Source organism: Nyctibius grandis, chromosome 32 (assembly GCF_013368605.1).
Source record: "Nyctibius grandis isolate bNycGra1 chromosome 32, bNycGra1.pri, whole genome shotgun sequence".
Lineage (NCBI taxonomy): Eukaryota > Metazoa > Chordata > Aves > Nyctibiiformes > Nyctibiidae > Nyctibius > Nyctibius grandis.
Genome location: NC_090689.1, coordinates 3,086,128 through 3,110,104, shown reverse-complemented (window position 1 = coordinate 3,110,104; position 23,977 = coordinate 3,086,128). Strand labels below are relative to the sequence as shown.

Here is a 23,977-nt window from a genome sequence, read left to right as displayed (position 1 = left end):
CGCACTGACATACATTCAGAACTAGATGGAAGGGGTATGTGGGGTTTTTTTTTAAATTTAGATTTTACAAATCTGAGGAAACAACAGTTCAAGAATAAATATTGCACAATTAAATACAGCCTTTTCATTTACATTTGATTTTCTCTTTCTGGCATTTTAAAATATCATTATTCTAATATTTTATGCAAACTGAACAGCAAATTCTCTTAGTGAAAACAAGTGGAAATAAGGTACTTCCAAAACTTCATTTTTCCAGCAGCTTTCTGAAACAGGAAACCCACTTACAACAATTCTCCATTTCATTCTGATCATTTTTTCCCCTATAAAAGCCTAACAATTAAGACATTTTCCTGCCTTCAGATGCAACTGTCAATCAATGTTTCATTATCAACCTAGTGGGAAGCCATAAAGCAGGGGGATACTTGCTTGGGTACGAGTATGCATATTTTTGAACTTAAAATGTCTTTAATGATGAAGTAGACTTATTTCTCTACGTCATGTCTGACCTCCACACTCCCTTTTCCTTAGGGATCTAAACCTCTTAATTCTTCATTTCTCATATGACTTTCAGACACAGCTTTTCTCTGAAATCCTCAGTCCTCACCCCTCTCTCATCCAAGAAAATATACACAAAGTTCATAAGCCCTTGCTTGCATTTCCCTACTCCTTCCCAAGCTGGGTAAAGGAAGGGGATACATCAGAAGTATTTTGGTGTCACTGGCCCATGTTCCTTCACGAGCCCAAGGTCTTTTGGTCCTGTTGACCAGAGAGGAGGAACTTCAACAATCCATGGCTATTAAAACATGGCTAAGACATGTAATGTGGCATTAGCTGAAAGGATTCCCTTGCCACACACACACGGGCAGAGATGTAGCACAAATTCTGGAATGTCTTTTCAGGTTCTGCTCAGAAGTTTCTGAGAAAGCACATATAAAACATCAGACAGGTAGACAGCAAAGTAAATCATCTATCAAAGAATGTCCAGTGGCACACTAACTCCTCTGGGTCGTGGAGTGCCTGCTCCTTGCATGCGCTGCCTGTTTTACTCACGTACGCTCCTACAGCAACAGACAAATTTTTATTTACTCTGCAATGTGACAAGGGATATACACAGCATGCCTGTATGTGGCGTATTACTTAAAGATAGAAAAAAGCTTATTTTCTTTAATATGCAATTCTAAAACAGAAACTGTAGCTTAACTTTCTATAAATGTACATCAAAAATCAAACGCATCTGCCACAGTGCAGTGCATGACTACAAGCAGTGAAGAAAAAGACCTATACAGCCCTTAAGTTACGTTTAAAAAGCACAAGAATTACAACAAATTAAATAGTGCTGCACAAAGTTAAATTGATGTAAAGCAAGAGAAAATGAGTAAGATTTCTATTCTTAGTTAATGTATTCTATTTTATGCATTTTGAAGGATAAATTCTTATAAGTAGATGCCAGGTACCTCCAGGTTTCAGACCTGTATCTTTATTTCATTATTTCCAGAGCTCTTTCAATATGCCATCATAAATATTTTACTAAATCCTCTCTTCCATTCAAGACAATCCAATCTTGATTCTGCTGCCTGCATATGCGTTTGGGACTACTGGAATCACCACAAGCATTAATGGAAATGCACCATTCTCTGCATTTTTCATCAGCTTTCACCCATTCATCCATTTAATTTCTTATGTGGACTGTTTAAATACTAGACTAAATTTTCAGAAGCAGGATTGTCCCATGGTCCTTGTTTTACAGCATTAATGCTTTGCAGGCTTAATGGCTAGTCCAGGGGATTTTCTACATGGAGAAATAGCTCCAAATAATTATGAAATAGTTACTGCCGCAGTACATCTTCAGATGGATAATTTCGTGACTTGGTAAGAATGTTTTTCTGCAGTTTATCACAGCATATTTTGGGTAGTCTAACTAAATTCATTTTAAGAAAACAAACCTCCTGCAGCAGATCCTCTACCGAATGGTTGAATCGATCCACAAATTCATCAATAAGTTGGCTGTGAGCTATGTCAACTCTGTTCTGGATTGTATATTCTTCACTACAGAGTATGCTGTAGGTTTTGCTGCAGGCTTCGAGAACATCTGATTCCACGTGCTTTTCCACAACAAACTTAATCTGTTTCAGTAAGGCATCCAGATGCTGTAGATGAGAAAAGAAGTTCAGCTTTCACCTTACCTGAACAATGAAACTCAAAGAAAAAGTCACTCAAAGGATACACCAAACCAAGGTTGGATTGCTAACGTGCCAAATGAAGGCACAGGACTGTGTGACCAGAACAGTACTGGGATACTGGGAAGCACCCAGACTTCTTGCCCAAGGTACTATACCTTTTCCATTCTGCCCGTGCTATAGATTTCCAGATCAAAATATTGAGGGATCTGCAGGAGATTCGCAACCTTCTCAGCATCAGCAGAATACTAGAACATCATTGAAACAAAACAAAAAAATAGTGAAGTAAAAATAAACACCTACACCACAGAATGAAAAAGTTTAAAGACAGCTGTAAATCCCAGTGAGAGATTTACTTTGTTGAAAAATGTACCTTTGATAGCAACATAGGAAGTGCAATAATGAAATGCTCGGTCAATTTATTTCTGTCATCTATCTGCGTTTTTCTTTCTTTTGCTGTCAAGACCTGCAAGTGATCAGAAATAACTAAAGTAAACACAATTTCTGCATATAGCAGTCACTAATTTTTCTAAAGTTTGTATTACAAACAAAAATCCATGCAAGTGTATTTTTAATAAATCAAAAGAGGAGGGAAAAAAAACTCAAACACATTTGGACCGAAGAGTGATTAAATGGGAGGACCATGTGCCCTAAGAAGCCATGATTGAAAAGGAAAATATATCATCCAGTATGATATTGTCTCGACACATCAACTTTTTTTAGGATTGAAACTCAAATAAAACCAAGTCAGTGGAAGTTTTGCTATTGCTTCCAAGCAAATTGAGCTCTGGCTTTCACACATTAAACAAAGCGTTAATGTAAGACCTCGGGGCGAACTGAAGTGTAATTAAGAAAACCAAACCCAAACCACACTGTAACAGTGATTTTCATTAGCAGATTCATGGCCTCATCTCTAAACTGGAATGTAATTCTCGGTGAGAACATACATCCGAGTTCACAGAACTCATTTACAAATTTCAGTGACAGATACACTGAAGCTACTACTGCTGTCATAGCAAAACCACCTTGAAACAGTGAACAGAGAGACAATAATCAGAACAGCATGCTTCATAAAGGCTTAGATCTGGCTTCTCGGCTTCAGAAAAGTGGAGAATACTTTTGAAAACAAATGATGATAATAAAATACTCAAGTTAGCTCACGATTTACGTATAGCAAAGCTGCCAGACTGCACGATAAGGGTTACAAGCTGAAGTCAGAGAGGAAACTATTTCACAAGAAGGCGAGTGCGTAATTAGAAATCTGCTCCCATTACAACTCAGAGAATATGCTAGCGAGATCACGAGAACATGACAAACCTCTACTGACAAGTCAGAGATCCCTGCAGTTACCATCCCACAACTCATGATCTAACTGAAAAGAAGCAAAAGCTCAATGTCACACCTACATCTCTCTAAGTGAGGAGGAACAGCTGGAAACAAAACATGTGCTTGGATGACAGGTAGCCTATTGGGTCAGCAGGAATCCAGAACAAACGTAGAAATGAAGGGGAATAATTTGTAACCAGGGTAAGAAACTTCCCTAGTACATGGCAGACAGCTGGATGCAGCAGCGACCACAACCCCTGTACCACCTTGCAGCGCAGCACTGCTCATGCCAGCAGAAGCCACTAGCTCATCGGAAGGCAACACAAATGCAGCTCCCACCCCCTAACAACCCAGTCATATTCTGGTGACCAAATATTGCTATTCAGTGGTGCCATTAATTAATCTGGGTCCCTAGGATGATCTTGAGGCTCTTTTGATCATCCTTCAGAAGGTGAAACTTACCTTACTGAAGTGTTTTCTTGAGCTTTGAAGAAATAGAGACATTGAAAATCTAAGACTAAGCAATTTGCTGAACTTAAGTGAACTGAACTTTAGATCTCTTGAGATAGAAAAAATACCTGGAAAGCTAAATGACATCATTCGGTGCTCCAAACAGAATACAAACATGAAATTTTTGTTAAATTTAAAGGTTGCTTAGTCTGCTAGAATGGTTTACAGCTAGAGACAAAACACAGTTAAATTGTGCTTACAGTACAGTTTTGGTTACACAGGATAATACATGCTTGTGTAAATCTGAGTAAGCGCTTTCAGAGATTCCCCTCTCACCCCTGAAATGTTTTAATAAATTAGGAATTTCTCAGAATATGCTTTATAAGTTAAGGTACATAAAGCATGTTTAAATTGATGGTTTCTTGCAGCTTTTCCTGGGATGCTGTTTCTGGACATGATGCTAACCTGGTTTTGGCACATAAAGATTAAGAAGGTAAGTAACTGCATTTAGGTTTGCGATCCAGATTTCACCTTCATTAAGTCTGTGGCTTGCTTTAATATATTCAGAACAGCACACAACAGAAGTACCAAATGTTCACATGGGTTTATTTCATTTTAGTCTAACCTAAATAAGAGGGGGACTACCAAAAATCAGGGAGATACGTTTGGGAAGCTGAGACTCTTTTGGAACGTGGATGCTGTCTTTATGGAGAGTACAGTTGAAAGCCTGTTGATCACCCTGACCTTGTGACTTACACTGAAATACTTGAAAGTGCACGCCCAGCCTTAGGCAAGGAATTCCACTGATGCTCAAACAGTCACTATAAAACAAATGAAAGAGGCAGCCAGATTGCAGTACGGCCAGAAGGTCAAATTCTTAGATTTTTAGGGCAGTCAGTGGAAGAGACCAAAGAGGATGGATACATAAACCCACAGATACATTCAGGTTGGTCCCAGTGCCACCCCCTCCTGCTCAAAGCAGAGCCAGCTCGGGGTCAGACTGGGGTGCTCAGGGCTTTGTCCAGTCAGGTCTTGAAAACTGCCAAGGATGGAAACTGCACCAACTCCCAGCTTCTGTTCCAGTGCTTAACTGCTCTCACGATGAAGATACTGTTGGCTTTTTCTGCAAATTTTATGTCCATATTAGCAGCACATTCCTTTTATGGAAGACAGTCAGAGGTAGTCTTGTTCTGCTCCTGAGCTCTACACTTTTGATTCTAATCTAGATTTAACATTAAGGGCTGTAGATGTAGGTACATTACAAGTGTAAGCCAGGGGTATGATTAAAAGAATATCTAATAAAATAATTTTAAAATATTTTCATGATATAAATTTATATTACTTAACTCGGCAATGCAAAAACTCAAAATGAAACACACAAACAAAAAACCAAATGTGTCCAGAAATAGAATTTCTATTATTTTTCTTCAAAAATGTTCATATGAAACAGGAAGCACCAATTATAAAAATCTAATTTGAAAGTGTCAAAATGTGGCACCGTAGACAAATATTTTATGTTACTGTAGTAACACACACAGGTCCAAGCTCCCTATTGCAGTACCACTTACTCTCTTGCCAGTGCCTCTGCCTACTGGAGGATGTGCTTCAGCAGCTTGTCTGATTGTACACACCATCAGCTCAATAAGAGCACTCTCCTGCCGGTCAGACATCGCTGTGGAGGGAAAAGAACAAGTAACATCAGCTCTGATGTGTGTGCAGGACATCTTACAGATGACAAATGTGTGAATGCAGTTGTAAAACACAGAACAACAGAGACGTCGTCATTTTGTCCCATTTATAAAACCAAGGCTTTCTTGCTTGCTCTTTGAATCACCATTCACATCATCTCAAAATGGATATGGCAGAACTGAAAGCAGTCCAGAGAAATGTAGTCTGGAAAAAGGATGAATGAAGGGGAATATAACAAAGATCTACAAAATAAAGAGCATCATGGAGGACAGAGAGCGACTGACTGTTCACTGTCACTTCCTTATAAAATATTCTCACTGTCATGAAGTATTACTTCTGTTCTTTGGGAAGTACTTTGGGTCACTTCGAGAGGATCAAACCCTACTAGGCTACGTAGAAAGAAATAACCAAAGTGCCTAATTTCCTAAGGAAATTACAATATAAATACCACAATTGTAGCAGGTGGATACCAAAAGGTCAGGTTTGGAAACACGGAGATGATCAGCACATCATGGTAGGAAGCAGGAAGAGTACATTGGTTTTCCAACCACCTAACCCCTGCGAAGGTCCCTGAAGCAGGAGAACCCTGAAGGATTATAAAGGATCTTGAATGACACTCATTACCGTCAGGGACTCTCTGTCACCAGCTTCCCTGGCTACCATGTGCACACAGATCTATTATTAGCCAAGAGATTTGAAACTAATGGTGAAAAATCCCCTTATTTTTTTCCTCTTGAGAATTCATTAGGTTTTAACATTGTCTGGAAAAGCCCTGTATTTAATTAACACTGCGTGAAGTGCTTGTTTAACCAGAATTGCATTAGCTATTTAATTTATTTAAATGTTCATGTATACACTAGTTATTTAAACATTCAGACAAGAAGTCATCCTAGCCTTTAATATCAGGGAACCACAGTTCAGCAGACTTCACAAGATGAAAAACAGAGTGCAAAAATGCTGCTTTTGAAGCAAAGTGCATTAAAAATGGCTGAAATGAAATTCTTCAAATATGCTTTCTAAACAAACCACAACATAAATACCTCTATCACCCACACTGAAACACCTTATTAAGGAATAATTAACAATATTGTGCAATATCAATAAAGTATAGAGGTTAAACAACTACCTTCTTCTCCTTGGACTGGTTCCTCCAAGAGCAATTCCGTCATACATTCCCAGTCTTTCAACAGTTCTTGAGAGCTCTCCCACAAGCTGTCCACCAAATAGGCTGCATGTTCATGCAACTAGAAAATCCAAAGCAACCATCAGTACAGCGTTCTGGTACCAGCAGCAGTTTTTCAACTTTCACAATTGTTTGGTCACAGAGAGTGTCCTGGGCATGTATTCTTACATTAGTTGGAAAGAAAGTACAGTTTGAAACTACCACTCTGGAAGGTCTTCTTCCAACTGAATAATAAAACTGCATGACAATGGGGATATGTTTTAATGGAAAATGGAATAAAAACAAATTGACCTTCTTTTCCATAAAGCAGCTTGTTTGTGAAAAATCTTTCTCAGAGTTTTGACCTAGAAGCCACGAACTTACCTTTCCTCACTTTCTTACTGCATTATAAAAAGGAGAGATGGTGAGACAAGAAACTACGGGAGAGTTGTAATATATTAGTTTTCAACAGTCATTTATTTTTCATACATGCTGCTACATGCTCAGGAAACAGTAGCAGAAATCCTGCTGATTTCAGGGGGTATAGAATTAACACTAACTTTAACTGCAAGAATGTTTTTACGTGAATTAACACAACTATTGTAAGGTGAGAAAAATAATCCATAGGCTTCTACTATTTTATAAAGTGATCTTTAACCACTATCAAAAAGTACCAAGGACAATATGCAGTTCTGATGTGCTTGCCAAACTGATTCTTTAACTGGAAAACATCTAAGAGCGGAGGGAAGGAGGTGTCAGTACATTTACCTACTCTTCTCTTTCTGACAGCTTTAGGCAAAATGTCACATGTCACAGTTTTTCCTCCTCAGGAGGACAGACAAGCTTAACGCTAGGTAACTCCCAATCACATGCACTCAGATTTAAGGTATTTTCACCAGAAAATACAATGATCTATTACAATCTAAGTTTTTAAGAAGCTGGAACTAAAAATACGCTCAGATAGCAGACTGAAGGCTCACACAGGTGGTGACATTTCATCCAGATGTAAGTTGTAGGTTTATAAGGTGTTTCTATAAAATGTTAACATTAACACTGGACCTAAATGTTATCCTTCCTTCTCAGCATCTCTGCGTTTCTTTTCATCCTCGCAGTCAAGTCTTCATATAAATTAAAATACCTGACTGCGATACCTTTCCTTTTGCTTTTTACACAAAAATATTACCCTCCCTTCTGCAGAGGAACATTTCTGTCATTCCTTTCAGTCTTCCTTTGCCACCTATTTATTACCAAATCAAATGTATCGTTTTTAAACCTCTCCCCCTCTGTCTTCAGAGCATCCTGTACCTGATAGTTTATCTTCTCAAGTTTTCCTCCACTCCACTGCCATTCCCCACCTAAGTTACTATCAGTATGCCTACCATAAAACTTCCCATATATGCTGTCTCTATAGACATAAACTATGGGCACATCTCATCTTGAATGTATTCATCAAACACTTAATGTCATTGTACATATGCTTAAGTCTCCGTCCTCCAACGTTTTCAAGCATAAAGCCCCGAACAACCTCATCTCATCTCACAGCTGACTCTGCTTTGAGCTAATGACCCTCAGGACCTTTCCACTCTGAATTATTCTATGATTCTAATAATCATTTGAGGTATTATGTAGTTTTTGTTCCTTTCTGGTTCAAATGATTTTACTCCATAAAGAGTAACTCCAGAGGTAAACTCCTTACATTGTTATCTTACAAAAAAGAACCAGTTACATTTCTATGTAGCAACGAATCCTGGTAGCCACCATACTACTGGCAATGCAGCGCTGAGCACAGTGGGGACACGCAAGAGCAAAATAAACCATGAAGAAGATTTTGAGTTGAATTTGCTTGATGGACAAAGAAATGGGGGGCAGGGTAAAGGGCGTACAGTATTTCTGAAATTAAGAAAAAAAGGAAAGACAGACGACTTGTTACTGCATGTTGATAAATCACTACTTAAGTTCCAGGTTTTATTAAACATCTAAAGGTTAAAAATGATTTTTTTACCTCACTTTCAAGAAAGAAAAGAACCAACATTCTAATAAGGTTTCCATTTGGACTATTTCGCCCCCTCCTCTTTGCTAGAGCCTCTTCAGCTTGGGGATCATGTCTGCTGAACAGTCTAAAAATAAGCAAAAGGAGCCGTCATGTTTATCAAAGCAAATCTCACTTCTGCAATATGATGAGCATTCATTCTTGATACAGTAGATTTGTTCATAAAACATAGTGAAAGTAGCTCAAGCTATTTCTTGCAAGGGAAAGAGGGCATGACCTCTGCCTGTCTGAAGAGATGAATTTATCTTCAGAGTCTTCAAGTTCACAGGGCTGGAAGAATTTCACATAGGAAAAAGCTCTCCAAAACATATTTATATTGAAAGATTTTGTATATATTTGCATAATTTGTAAAGTTTTGTATTTTTAACTTATCAAGTCTTACAATGGTGGTAGCATTTATTCCACTAGTGCCTGAAGAACTGAGGCTGTATATTCACTGTGGTGACGCTGACTGGGATATGGTATAAACAAACTTGACATCCCATTAAACAACCAACCTCAGGTGCCAGCAGCAGCCTAAAGGATAAAGCAAGCTGCCAGTCAGCTGTTTGGGGTTTTTGTCAGGTAAATTATACACACTGCATTGAGTTCCCTGATGCATGACTAATTCCAAACTACTCTCCAATTTGCTAGCTGAAAGAGACCTCAGACATGCCTACATTAGTTACAGCAACGATTGTTTTACTTCGAGAAGTGTGAGAACTGTTCCTTACTTTTGCAGTGAAACCGCAGTCACAAAGCAAATGAGAAATGTGAAACACAGTATTCTGGTTGCACTACTACAATTCATTGAGAAGATAAGGATTTCTTATCTCCTTGATAAGAAATGAGCACCTCTGCAGGTGCTGAAATAAAAACACACACCTCAGGGTTGAGTCAGTGATACTCTGTGTTATTTGCTTTCCTTTGCCAACTACAGAGAGCGAGCCTAATGACTAGCTTACATGTAGAAAGTAACATTTAAATGTATAAAATTAGGTGAGAGAAATCCCACCTCAAATGCCTCAAGCAGATTCTAACTTGTTTTAATGGAGCCCCAGCTCTTACATGTTAGCAGAGACCAAGAGAAAATGAGTGTTAGGAATGGGACAATCTTCTGTCAATGCTGTTTACCTTGAGAGACGTTTATAGAACACAGCATAGTATCTGGGTGTAAAGCAAAGTTAGGATAAAGTTTTGTCTTTACACTAGTGCAGATATGTTTTTGTTTCCCTTCAAGGCATTTTTCAAAATTATTCTGTCACGTGTTGATTAACAAAGGCATTTCAGTATATATTTTTAAAAACTACCTAACCCTTTCCTATAACTTGTAAAATGTCATGTAGGAAACTAAACGTAACTGAATTTTGTAAATTAATTCCTTGAAACAGATAATGCCTCATCACAAACATGGAATTCCAGAAATCCACTAATGAAAGCTTACAATTACAATGTGGACTTCTAAATCGTTAATAAAACACAGAAAATTAGAACACTGGCAAACGAGAAATTATGTTTTTACATAATTTTTTCTGTCATGTATCTTGGCATGAAAAATTAGAGAACCGAGATTCTGATACAAATATTCCATAAATATATTAAAGAACTCTCATGTCACAGCCCGTGAGGGGAAACAATAAAACTACTACTAAAGACTTTTAAATGCAAACACTAAAATGCAAAGGTTAACTACTAGGATGTGGCAACGTCCTGGTCATAGTTACTGATGGGGGATGATTCACATCCATGAAAACCTAGCTCATTTCCTTTGGCATAGTGGGTACGTAGAAGATGCAACCATGGTGTAATGTATTTTCGGGGGATGTTGGGGAGTTTAAAAACAAATTTCTTAATTATTACTACATAAAACCTCTCGAGTTCACATTTTTGAAATAAACTGGTTTAAAACTTCGTAAAAATGATGACTGCCTATCAGGCAGATCATCAGGGATGTACAGGCCCTATATATATATTATCACAACAGTAATTCAGCCAGAGCTACAGGATTTAAACCAATTTTAGAGGTTTATGCAGCCTTTGTATATTTAGCCCTTGAGGAGTTAGGAAAAGTTACCTGAATTCTAGAGCAAGAAAAAAGTAAATTCAGTTTCTTCAAGTATTTAGGTCTTAAATTTAAACAAGAGAATAAGTGTCTGTCTTAAATACCTGATTTGCTAAATTGGGCTATTTCACCCTACTGCTTCCTTGCCTTTTGATCTCACCTCTACTAGGGAGCATTCACAAATCCGCTCTTATTCCAGGGCAACCAATAACTTACTTTTTGTGAAGGAATTCTCCAGCTGCGACTGCAACAGGCCGGTGTGCTGAATATACCAAGTGATAAACATTCTCACAGTCTTCATTTGACAGAGCTTCTTCGCTTCCACTGAAAGAGTCAGAAAGTAACACCTGAACTAAAACAAATGTTTCATTTCAATCCCATCACCTCCCATAACTTACTTCTGACAGTTACAAGACTGATTTCCTTCATACAAAATCCTAAATGGCTGAACACTGACTTCAAGGATCTTTGGTTCATTTCCAAATACAGAGATATTTAAAGGGCCTGTAAGGCTGAAAGTTTGTCTGATTTCCTTCTCCCAGATGTATCTACATATATATATATATATATATATAAAGAAACCTAATATTATGAAAAAAATGTCATCACTGCTTACAAATCTTGCCCTTCTTAATTACTTAGACTACCACGCTAACTACAATGCACATATTACAAGATGCCAAACACTCATTATCAAACATTAAACTAAAAACCTAGAATATTACTTGAGGAAAATATAATTGCTTGCTTAAACTTATTTACTTCTATAGCAATGTCTGTTTGCTTTCAAAGCTTTTAATTTTTAAAGTATTCAAATCTGAGACTGGGAAAACCTGCTTCAGCCTCCTGGCCTACTCCATTCTCAGGAGTTAAGTCTTTCCATGTGACAGTCCACGTGCTCTTGTGCGCTGCGGGGCAGGAGGTGCCTCTCTGCTGGCTGGTAAGCAGGAAGGAATATTCCCAATTCCAGCTGCTGAAAGGGCCAGGCCAGGTGCATAAAACTGCCCCAGCAACGGGAGAAGGCACAGAAATGCTCTGGATATGGGCAGCAGAAAACTAAACCAGATTATGCCACAAAGTGGGGACACAGAACTAGCGCTGTGCATCCATCCGCCAGTCAACTGAACACATAATCACTTTAGGATTGAATCACGGTGTGCATTTAGAATTACAATAATGCCAATACAATAAATTGTCCCTCACTTTTACAGTAGTTATCGTGCTCATTAGATATAGACTTCATTTTCAACATCAAGGAACTGAATCTGATCGTACCTGCTGTGCTGGATGAAAGATGATGAAAAGTTCATTTTCTATAATTATTGATTGAAAAGAACAAGCCACCATTTACCCCTGTCTTGGATAAATGACATAGTTGGGGCTTCTGCAGTTTCTGAGCTCAAGGTGGATTTTGTGTGTGAGTTTTCTGAAACTCAGAAAAACTTCCATTTTTCAGCAGTATTCTTGAAAAATGCGATTAGCCGTGGAACAATTATATTCCACCAACGATATCAAAATACCACCACTGTCTCATGCAGGAAATATTACTTCCCTCCTTGTTTAGTCAGCGTTCATCAGGAACATTTATGTATCAGGACTCTATACATCATTTGGCTTCATACTACAAACAATTTTTAATTGGTCAATCCCCATCATGATTGTTCATGACATCTTTTTGGAGTTCCTACCTGCCAGAATATTGCTCTGTGCTGTTCAACATGACCCATATATGCATTTAGCTATGTTTTCATCGTGCAACCAAAACCAAAACAGGACAGGAAAAAAAAGGGTGCACTGGATAATTTTTGACCTAAAATCTTACTGTGTTCCCAAACGTTGCTAATAATGTAAGGAACAGATGTGTTCTACATCTCATTTGTGATCGTATCTGTTATATTTGCTTTAAAAATATAACAGTAGATACAAGATTTCCTTTCTTCCTAATATTACAAGTCTAGTATCTGTAAAGCAGAGTGACCCATAAATAAAAAAAATGAAGTCCAGACTTCTTTACTAAGAGGAAAAGCTAGTCTAATTTTTCATCCAAATTCTGCATGTCCAAAAAAGTTCTTCAAAGTGGAGTCACTGGGTATAAAGTATGATGCAGAAATTCTATGCATCTCTTCGTAAAACAGATTTTCTTTAACATCAGTTTGAATGAACATATAATGAAAGCTTAGCAGTGCTCCTCCAGCAGCACACTCGTGAGGCTGCTGTGGACAGGCTGGTTCAAACTGCCAGCATGTGGGGTGATCTCTGGACTGGATCTTTGCCTCAGGGAAGCCACTGCATCTCTGTAAGAGAAAGTTGAGGACCTGGAAGCACGTCTCCTCCTGCATGGCCAAGTGTTTAAAACTGCAAGCTCCCACTGCCACCTCCACATAACCCAAGCAAGGGTGCTGAAGCCAGCATCTTTTCCCCCTCAGCTTATTTACCAGATGACTCTCTTTTCAGCTGTGTCAGGTAATCAAATCTCCTAACACTGGGTCTTTGCTTAGTTACCACTAGAGTGTTTTAGCAAATGTAACCCACAGGTACTTATTTTGCGGAGGACAATCATCTTTCCCTTGGCAAAAGGTATAAACACCCTTTGGCATTCTACCACGACAATGGATGCATTAATAGTCTCAATACATCAATACATTTTTATATTTTACGTATTGTATTTCCGTGAGATGGAATAGCTTATTTTAGCTTCATGACCATATTATTACATATTCAGTTCAACTTCATTCTAAGTGTAAAGTAACAGATTCACTTCATTACACAAGCAATCAAGTCAATTAAATATTACTGGTTTAGGTAACTCTCAAAGGGAATATACTGGTTTTGGAAAATACTCACTGAAGTATTAGCGTGACTAATCGAATGGCTTCCACAGCTACATCATATTCCTTATCAAGTGTCATTGATACAATGCGATCCTGAAAAGGAATTTCATTACAGTGACAAAACAAACACACAAACAGCTATCAGATCAAGAATTCTGTAGATGACAAAATAAATACTTTGGGGGATAAAGATCTTTCAACTAGACACATGAAAGCACTTTAATATTATTCAACCATTTAATGTACATCTTAGGAAGCTGTGTGCTCTATGCACAATGGAATAACAGGCACACAGGAATGAGAACAAACGCTTAACAAGCAGCCCTTATCCTCCTGTGTTTTCCAGGGAACAAGCAAGCAGATGTGGAGTTGAAGCACTGTTCTGTACTGGTCTTATTTAACATTCTTTCCTAAAAAGGAACAGCAGAAAAATTGCTCTGCTTCATCCCCCCAAAACCAAATAAATTTAGAGCGATGAAGGCTACACATATGCCTATTTGGAAATACTGTGAAGCAAATCACACCTGAATATATGCACCTGCATATTGCCTATGAAGTCGTGGCCTTTATACCTGGCTACATCTTGAGGTTTCAAGCTGATCTCAAGAATTACACTACAGACCTTCCACAGGAAAGTGGGGAATTCCATGGTTTGACTTTATATTTTCCTATACTCTTTCTAGTGGAGATAAGCACACCACTTTCCAATCACATCTAATGATTTGGTAACTTCTAAGGACCCTGTAGTTATTAGAAGTCTCCTAAGGGGTTCTGTCTCCTTAGTTTCAGAGTTTGCTTACTGGCAACCAAAAATAGATGTGATTAGTGTATGTTGTCCTCCCTATCTGGGGAGAATGTCTATCCATCCATAAAAATGCAATATGTCCTGATGTTCTTTGCTTGACTGATCAAGTTAATGAAAAGAAATTGGGCCATCTGAAAATAAAACTTGATTTCTGTGGCTTGACCTGCTTCAGGATGGACTAGGCACTACATGACATTTTGGGATGTGAAAAAATAGAAGTCAGGGACTGGAAAAGAAACAAGGGAAGCGTTAGGAAACAACAGTGAAAATCACCAAGAACAAATCAGGACAAAATAAAGGTGTTCACCTCTTTTCTCTACTGTTCCAGACATTTAAAGGCTGAAGGTGAATGTCAAGCAACTGATGCTCATTTCAATATGACAATTTAGGAGCAGTATGTAAAGAATGCATTGTGGCTGTCTCAGGTGTTACCTCTCAACAAAAACGGGTCTGTAGAGATGCTTTATGTCACTATGACTGAATGCATCTCCGTCAATCACCATTAAGTGCCTGGGAAATTTGATGCATTGAGCTGTTATATCTAGGCAGTTTTAGAGACTGTGAGAAGCCCATGAAGAGATTCAAACAGTGAAATCACTTTCCAAACAGGAAATTCTGTGTATGGGCAAGACAAAAAAAATGCTGTCCATTTTTCCTAAGCTCCTGGTCAAGGAACAACAACTAATAACAACATCAGGAGAAAGAACAGCCAGAGATACTGATCTTAAAAGTTCCAGTGGAATTTCATACACTCCCTCAAAGTCTATCTCAAACTCCAGGATACCACAGGGACAGAACTAACTGCACACAAAGGAGTAAGCACACAAGTACAAAACAACTTCTACACCCTGACAAAAGCCTGGAAGGGATCTTCCCTCCTGCCTACAGAGCGAGAAGTACTCTCTGAATTTGGAGGCCTTTTGGACTTTGAAACCAACTGACATGGCAATGTTTTCTTATCAAAAAGACTGTTCTCTCAATTTTTCACAGAAACATCAGGCTTAAAATAAACGCTGTGGATGTGTCATTTCTTACTTTCTGCCTTGGTGCCAGCATCTCTGTGTGATGGCACCTGCCAGCCAGGCACCAAGATCCTTGAAAATGAGGTCTGAGCACCCAATGCCTCTGGAAGGTGTAACTTCTGTAGTTTAGTAAGTTACAAACCCCAGCTGCTCAATCTGCTGTGAGAGAAATTTCCTGTACCACTGTACAGCAGTAGAACAGGACACAGGCCTGTATTTATCATTTGAAATATTAATTTTCACTGTCTATGAAGATCAGTTTGCAGTTCTGTATTAGGCTGTGAACAAGGCTGAAGAGCAAATCTGTCTCCTTTTGCTTCTCAGGCCACGGAGACAGCACTCTCCTGCAAAGGGCCAGGGATGAGGGACAGGAACTAAACAGCTGCATCTACATCTGCTGGTGCCTTGACTTTGGCACTCACTGCAAAAGAGCTAATTCACATCTTTTCCATATGGCTTCAGTTAATGTTTGTATCAGACAGGACTTCTTGATGGAAAACAGAAGTCTCCTCTTTGATGGACAGATCTTCTTTTGATGGACAAAGCTGATTTCCTAGCATATCACAGCTGTCTGGAAGGTGGTGAAACATTAACACCCCAGTACAAGTCATTCTGGATCAAATTAATCGATACTTTAAACAGCTAGAAGACCTCTAGAGAGATTTCTCTTGACAGTTTGAATGGATTGAGCTGAATACCAGCTGAACTGTGCAGGTCAATTAGTGTCTGGTGAGGAAATATAAATAAGCAGATGTGGAACCGAGAATGGCATTTAGGTCAATTATTTTTCAGGGGGTGGTGGTAGAGTTTGTGGTGGCAAGACATTCAAGTAATGTATCGCAGATTCAAAAAGCATTAATTTGAAACTTTGCTCCATGCTGGTGCCAAAGACCACGTCCCTGTCAGCAGAGCTGTAAATCCAAGTGGAGGCACTTGGGCAATGCCAGCTTTTTGTTCTCTTGATGGGGCTGGAGACTGAAACTGATAAATCATCATGTTAAACATGTCTGTTCTCCAGGCACACAGAGACTTTGAACTCACCTTTTCTCTAATTTATTTCATAATGATACAGATTTCTGTAGTAAAAACAGCTTTAATGGAACAGAAGACAAGGATTCCTAACAGTGTTCCCTTTCCTCTGAATCTTTTTGACAGAATTGAAAATGCCTTGAGCCATTCTAAACCAAGAAGCAATGCACAGTCTAACCTGACTTCTTCTAACAAATAAGACTGTCTATACTGTCAAAAGCCAGGAGGAAGTATTTAGATGTTTCATGTTCCTGTAGGTTTTTGAAGTACATTACAGAGTAATTATTTCTCAAAGTGCCTCCAACCGTCTTGAAAAGTTTTGCTGGGGAATGGGATAGGTTCAGACTCAAAGCAGCAATTTCCCTTACAAATTACAGGAGGCTGAGAGAAGCATCCAGCACATTTTCTAGTAAAGAGAAGCAGATACAGAGACCCTTAGAGTTTGGGTGGCCTATTTTGAAATAAATGGAATTATGGAAGAAGCAAATATAAACAAGTCTGTAAGTCTGCACAGATGGAACAAGAAAAGCAGCAGAGTTGGAGGGTTCATTTTCCTGGAGAGTTAACTAGTATTTCTGGTTGTCCTGAGACGATAAGCAAACCAGACTTATGGAGGCATTACAGAAGTAGTCTGAGGCCTGAACCCCTTTGCCAGGCCCTCTTCTGTGAGAGTAAAGTTTGTCTCTACTGCAGTAGTCCCAGAAACCGACTTCACAAAATTAGAAGAATATAGGCCCTGAAGTGATCTCACAAATGGTCTAGTTTCATCTCCTACTTTGAAGTCAACTATACCTAGCTCATTCTTGACATACTTATTTAATCTGCCCTTAAAAATGTCAAATGAAGGAGATTATTAATAAAGGAGTCTGTTCTATTATGTAACTCTCCTGCTGTTTAAGCATCTTTTTTCTCCATCTCGAATGAATGTGGTAAAAGGCTGATTACCATCATGTTTTTATGATTTGTTTACATATAGGGAAGATGTAACAAGTTTTCTATACTTTGTGCTTTCCTAGATCAAACTGGAGGAGTCAATAGTAACTGCAATGACAGACAAAACCAGTGAAGCAGTATAAAATCTACAGTGAGAAGTTTTGAAGTCTCAGGCACAGTAGTTATTTATGAGCATTTAAATCTCCACTTCTTTTCTAAACAGAATTTTTCATCAGCATTATAATCATGATTTAAACGAAAATAAATTAAATTAGTCTTTCCTTGGGGGGGAGCCTTTACCACAGTTCTGTGTTCTCCAGAACACAAAAGCGATGGTAAAAGGTGCCAGCCGACGTGGTGACAGTGCCCGAAAGCTTCCTTTGCAGAGCATCCAAACAGAAGCAACGACAGTATTGCTGCACTCATCTCTCCAGATACTTCACTTGTGAAATAAAGCAGTCACGCCACAAAGTCAATTAACAGCCACATTCTCATCAAGATATTAAGCAAAACTCAGCGTGTTTCTGCTAGTAAAAAAACCCCATGAAATATTCCTCCAGTACTTATCTCCTAAACAGGACAATCATGCTCAGGGGTCTGTCTAAAAGCACGATGTAAACTCCTGTTCTGCAGCAAGGTATTTCACTGTGTAGAATATTGTGGTGTAGATCAAAGTATCTCTTCCTCCAAACAGAAGCACATATTCAACTAAAAAGCTGTCTTATGATCAGTCTTTTGTTACAGGCTGTTAAATTCAGATGTATTTTAGATTGTGTGAAACACCCCGTACACGTCCTTAAAATTCAATAAATCTAAAATTAAATAAGCACAAGCAGATTGAATAATGACAATATATAAACTATCAATAACACAAACAGATAAATAATCATCCTGACAAATCTCACAAGATAAACACTGTAAAATGAATTTGGCTGAATCTCAGCATTCAGTAATACAGTTTTAGTGCTGCAGTTATAAGCTTTGTCACAAACAAATGAGTTTATTTTTGCATTTAATATACACAACTCAAAGACTGCAAGAGGACAAGACAGACGATACTTTTATTTTCTGTACTCCTTCCAAAAATTGTATTTCCTCTTACCTTGAATCTGTTAGTGAATAGCTCCAGTTTTGGAAATAACTCTCTGTTGGTATACAGACTCTGAAGAGCTTTCAAACACTTCAACCTCACTTCACCTTGCTAAATGAAACACACTAAGATTAGCTGACATAATACCCTCATCAAATGCACATGAATATTAAATAATATCACATTGTAATTTAATGTACATTTAAAATTTTACACGAGTTACCAAAGGCAATTTGCAATTCAGCTCAAACCCAAAAAACCACATGCAGCTGCCTACAAACAATGTTGAATTTTCTCCCTATCTGCATATATAAAGAGTTTAACGTGCCATCAGTTAAATGTCTGTTACTGTTTCCCTTTCAAGTAACTCCACAAAACGATAAAGAATGTAGCAAGTAAATACAAAATAAAGACGTATGATCTCAAGGTGGTTGGTGAGAAGACAGAGCAGCTATTGATCTTTAGGCAAGAGACCACGGATAACTTCTGCCTGGTGGTTGGTGTTTACAATCAATGCACAAGCGTTCAAAGTGACTGAGCATGGGCTGCGTGTAGCCCACTCAAACATCTCAGCCATCTCCGAGCCTGGTCTCTCCTTTTCCCAGGGACAGAAGGAATACACACTGGATTTATTATTCTGAAATTTTCCACATCCCATCTCATCATAGGACAGGCACAGGTTGAAGGATGCAAAAGGCCTGAGAGACCCTCCAGTGGGGAGCAGGCTGCTGCCACAAGAACAATGTATCTAAGCCACAGCCTGAGGAGCCCGTGGGAAGAAAAGCAGCTTGTGCCCGTCTGAGTTGTTCTGGTGGCAGCAGCTCATTCCCAGCTGCTCTTTAGATGGGGATTGCTTTGATCTGGTGGGCTGAGGCAGGAAATGTGGGCGTCATGAGACAGTGCCTATGGATCAAGGTTTGTCGCCTGCAGAAACATCGATGACAAAGAGAAGAGCTGGCTCCCCTGTGCACATGCACGTCATCTGGCTGGCTGCAGATGTACAGCTCAGCTCAACTGCAGAGTCTTGGCAAACTGGATTCTTGTTGAAAAACATTTGTAGATAGCAAAAATGTTATAAACACAAATCTGCTCAAATATAATCCGTGGAGTTCACTGCAGTGTGAACTTACTTTTATGAAAGTGAGTACACTACCAAGTGCAAGGCCTTAAGCTGCTCAAGAACTAATAGGAATTACTGAACTTTATAAATAAAACTCCATACCCAGAGGCCTTCATTTGTGAGCCTGTCTGTTCTATAATCAAGTCTGTATTCAGAAAACTGCTCAAGCTAAAAACTGAAAGAATATTCAGAGACTGACATAAAACCAGAAGCTAAAAATGGTTATTTTTTAAGTTTCTTTCCTCCTTCCCACCTATTTCAAAAATTGAAATAGAAGATAAAGGAAGGACAGAAGTTGAAAGGAAGATTTTTCAGAACAACTTTTCCTTGAAGAACTATTGTTCCTGAGAAATCATCTCTTTACATCCATGATGAGTCTCTGAGCACTCATGCTCTCTTCTAGGGATCTTTTTTACTACCATTGCAGAAAAAGTCAATGAGATGAAAGTTATGTTTAAAGTATCTATTATAACGTCTTTCAAGGCAGAGAAAAGAACTTTCTTCAAGAGAAAAAAGCACAGATAAATTCTGCTTGTTATTATTCTTCTTTTAATGGTACCTGTGCTGCAGTACCAGAAATGGTGTTTCCTCTGCTGTGTGGCATTCAGAAAGGCCAGGATCTCTGGAGTCCTCACTAATCATCAGCAGAGGATGTAAGCCTCTTAGGGCCTTAGCTAAGCCACAGATCAGTATCAGTTTTGGCATGTGATGAACACTACAGAGCAACAGTGAGGTAGCAGGTTTAGTTACAACTTCAGTGAAGAGTGTCCCGCTTGTAAGCAGATGGCTTGTTATTCAACCAGTGCTGTAGTCCCGAAATGCAGAACTCTGAATTGGTTAGGTACAGAAAAAAAATCAGTGCCAACAGCAACAAGACTTGAGACCTGTGCACATAAGGTTTGGATTCCCCGTGGAGTCCAAAGGCCTTGTGGACTTCACCGAACTCCGTGGCTCAATGGCCCCAGAGTTAAGTTCAGGCCTGATGCTGAGGGTCTCTAAGTCTTAAGTGAGCAAATCAAGCAAGGTAGATAGGAAGCACACCTGTGAACATTTGATGCTTGCATGGCCCACCAGGAGACTGCAGCCAGATGCTAACAAAAGCGTACTGAACCAGGCTACCATCCTCCTGCCGCTCACCGGATCCAAGGCAGAAGACAAGTGACTGCAGGAGCAGGTGAGGAAGAGAAAGGTTGTGTTACACCTGGTCCCTCTACCTGAGAGCAAAGGCCCAGGAGACACAGAGGCGATCCCTGGAAATGACTGCCTTTCTTGGCAGACAAATGACAGGAGGACTTTCTCTGACTGTGAAAAGGTCTGGTTTTTAAACTGTTGGTCAAGCATGGAATTAATCTCTTTGGAGAGGGAAGAGCCCCTGCATGTCAGCTTGCTAATCCTGTTAAGGTTTTAAAATAGAGTCAGTGGAGATTAGTGACAGGAACCCACGGGGAAGCATAAGTAGCAATGACCTGGAGAAGAACCTAAGGAAGGCAGAAGTGAAGGTGTACGTGGATACACTGCACCGAAACACAGAGTGGAGGAGTAGCAATGTGCCACAGACCATCCACATGCCAGACACGAGATGTTTCTTGAGTAACTATGAGAATCATCCAAGTAACACGAGATTTAACACCCCAAACACTTTCTGGGGAAAGAACACAGCAGAAATTTCCCATCTAGCAAGGAAGGAAGCAGGTGGGAATGCTAAAGGTAGAGTAATTCCTAAGAAACTTATGCCAGGGTAAAAGCTGCAAACAGTGATGCAGAGCAAGGACAGGAAGAGACTTACTAAACTAAGATATGAACTTACTTAACTAATGAATTAATTAGGAGGTCAAGCACAAGAGGAATACAAAAACCAGAAGGAAGATAAAATAAAGAAGGTCTGGGCACGGTATGGAACGGACCCAAGAGGTAATGAAGAAAAATTTCTGTAAATATCTTTGTAGCACAACAAAGAAAAGTTAGTTTGCTTTGAGGGAAGGGGAGAAAAGGAATTGTCACTTTTTATGTGCACACTGGGTAGGAAAAGAAATAATAACTTAAAATTACAACAGACTGTTTAGCTTACGCGAGGAAGGACTTTTTAGTGGCAAACATAGTTAAGCACTCAAACTGCTACAGAGAGCTGTGGAATAACCAACACCAGAGTTTTTTAAGAAAATATGACTGTGAGAACCACTGTGGATATACAGTGAACTCTGCCTTGAGCAGGAAAGGAACAAGCAAAAATATTTCCCAGACTAGATTTTAGCCAGATTTTCTGCAATTCTGAGCTGAAGTTCATAGTGAATACGAGTCAACCTAAGGCAGCAAATATTTGTGACCACACAATATCTTTAATTCTGCTGAAGAAAATGAGCATCGCTTCCCAGCTATTTTTGTGTAGTCACATCTGTGCTTTACAGACAGAAAGAACCTCTCTGAAAGGAAAGCCTTGCCATTTTCCAAGTAAATAATGGACAAAATATTTGCACTACCAGCGTTCTAAAACTAAGACCTTCCATTCTCCTGAGTTTCATCTTCCAGAAAAACATACTTACTTGTGGTTTTGTCCAATTTATAATTGTGACACTTGATTATTGCGGAATCCTGAATTCATCCATACCGTCATCGGTTCTACGCCTGCCTTGCTCCAGCCTAATTATTCCTGTGATTCCCCTACTCTCAAAGCATTTTTAGATAATTATTTATATATTTTTATTATTTTTGTTATATAAAATTTTGTCATTAATGAGAAATGCTTCACACTAATCCTTAATGCTTTCTTTTATTTACAATTTGAGATTAGAACCTAAAACAAAAACATCAAATGTTTATCAACACTGTTTAATGACAAACAGTTCTCACATCTTCCCTATTTTTTTGAGATAATCCTCCAGACACTTCTGGCCTGGCCTCAAGCCACCTTAGATTCTTAACCTTCCATGTAAGTTGATACTTTTGAGTATCAGTTTGCCACCTCCCAACAGAACTAGACTTCTCGTAACACTCAGGGATACCACAGCTGCAGAAATGGCTATTAAAGGTGCACTGCTACGTGTCAGCTCACACGCCAGATGAAGGCTTAGATCAGAGATGACTTTCTGAGCCCTCAGAAACGGTTTTAAGTAATTTTTAAATAGGTGGGTGGTCAAGGGAGCCAGCAAAGTCATTTCTCTCTTTTCACACTTCATGTTTCTTCTTTGGGATTTTTCCAATTCTTTTTTGGTGGCCAAGGGCTTCTGCTCTTTTTTTAAATTTATCAAGTTTTACTAATAGATAAATAATTTGCTCAGCTCTTTGCGCTACCATATTTCTGCAGATTGCAGTTTGCTTTTCTCTTGTGTAGAAAAATGACCTGAATTTCTGGGTATCTTCAATCCCACAACTTATGATGACCATGATACATACTGTGTGGCAATTTGATGCTCTAGGGTGATGTGTTTTGAGGTAATCTGCTGCCTAACAACAGAAATAGTTGCAGTGCCAGAGAGAAACAGATGAAAATGTCCTGCAGCACATTAGTACCTATGGCAGGAGTATTCCTGGCAGGAGCAAGCAGCTGTGCTCTCTCTGCACAGGCCCGCTCAATACCATGTATCATCTGATGCATTTTTTAATTTTCTCCAGCTTTCCCAAAACCAAGAAAATCAGGTACCAAGGACATGATATAAAGTTAAACATTCAGAAGTTTGGAAAAACTACAGTTTCACTTTCTATATAATCCTAATAAAAACAAGTTCTATTTTTTTCATCCTTTTAAGTTCGGATGCCATCACAATGCAATATTCAAACACCATCTGTTCCAGAGGACCAGATGTGTTCATTCCTTTCACAGAAACAGACAATAAGTAAAGCAGAGGCACGCAAAGAAGGAAAAGGCATTTTCTTATGTGTTAGGAACTGGTTTAAGAGCCATGATTGTCTAGGTATCTAGAGGCACAGTTATGGTTTCAAAACAGTTCCACACATCAATAAGACAGGTGAAATTTCAGACTGGACAGTCTCATTTAAGACTTCTTTTCTTAAAGAGGTTTTTTTATGCAACTATATTATAGTTTTATATTTTTTTAATTTATGCTCCCAGATCCATGGGAATGAAAAAGAAGCTTAAAAGGAAGGGCAGAACTCGAAACCCATATTCAAATGAGAAAGTAATCTATAAGAAAGAAAAAGTCCTATGGACGTTCATCTGAAATCTGGGGAAGAGACAGGATTAACACACAAAACAGACAGATTTCTGATATTAGAGAACTAAACTTCTGTGTCCTGC

The 23,977-nt window shown here is 38.9% G+C and overlaps 1 protein-coding gene across 1 annotated transcript in view; it reads right to left on the bottom strand.

Moving 5' to 3' along the window:
- STAG1 (STAG1 cohesin complex component) overlaps positions 1–23,977 on the bottom strand; it is a 163,170-nt gene that overhangs the window by 39,914 nt on the left and 99,279 nt on the right. Inside the window, exons 11-19 of the mRNA XM_068421035.1 lie at positions 18,618–18,716; positions 13,740–13,819; positions 11,112–11,219; positions 8,807–8,921; positions 6,769–6,886; positions 5,522–5,625; positions 2,551–2,643; positions 2,336–2,425; positions 1,944–2,147 (exon numbers count right to left, since the gene is read on the bottom strand). Of these exons, the coding sequence (XP_068277136.1) occupies positions 1,944–2,147; positions 2,336–2,425; positions 2,551–2,643; positions 5,522–5,625; positions 6,769–6,886; positions 8,807–8,921; positions 11,112–11,219; positions 13,740–13,819; positions 18,618–18,716 (1,011 nt within the window). The remainder of the gene's footprint in view (positions 1–1,943; positions 2,148–2,335; positions 2,426–2,550; positions 2,644–5,521; positions 5,626–6,768; positions 6,887–8,806; positions 8,922–11,111; positions 11,220–13,739; positions 13,820–18,617; positions 18,717–23,977) is intronic.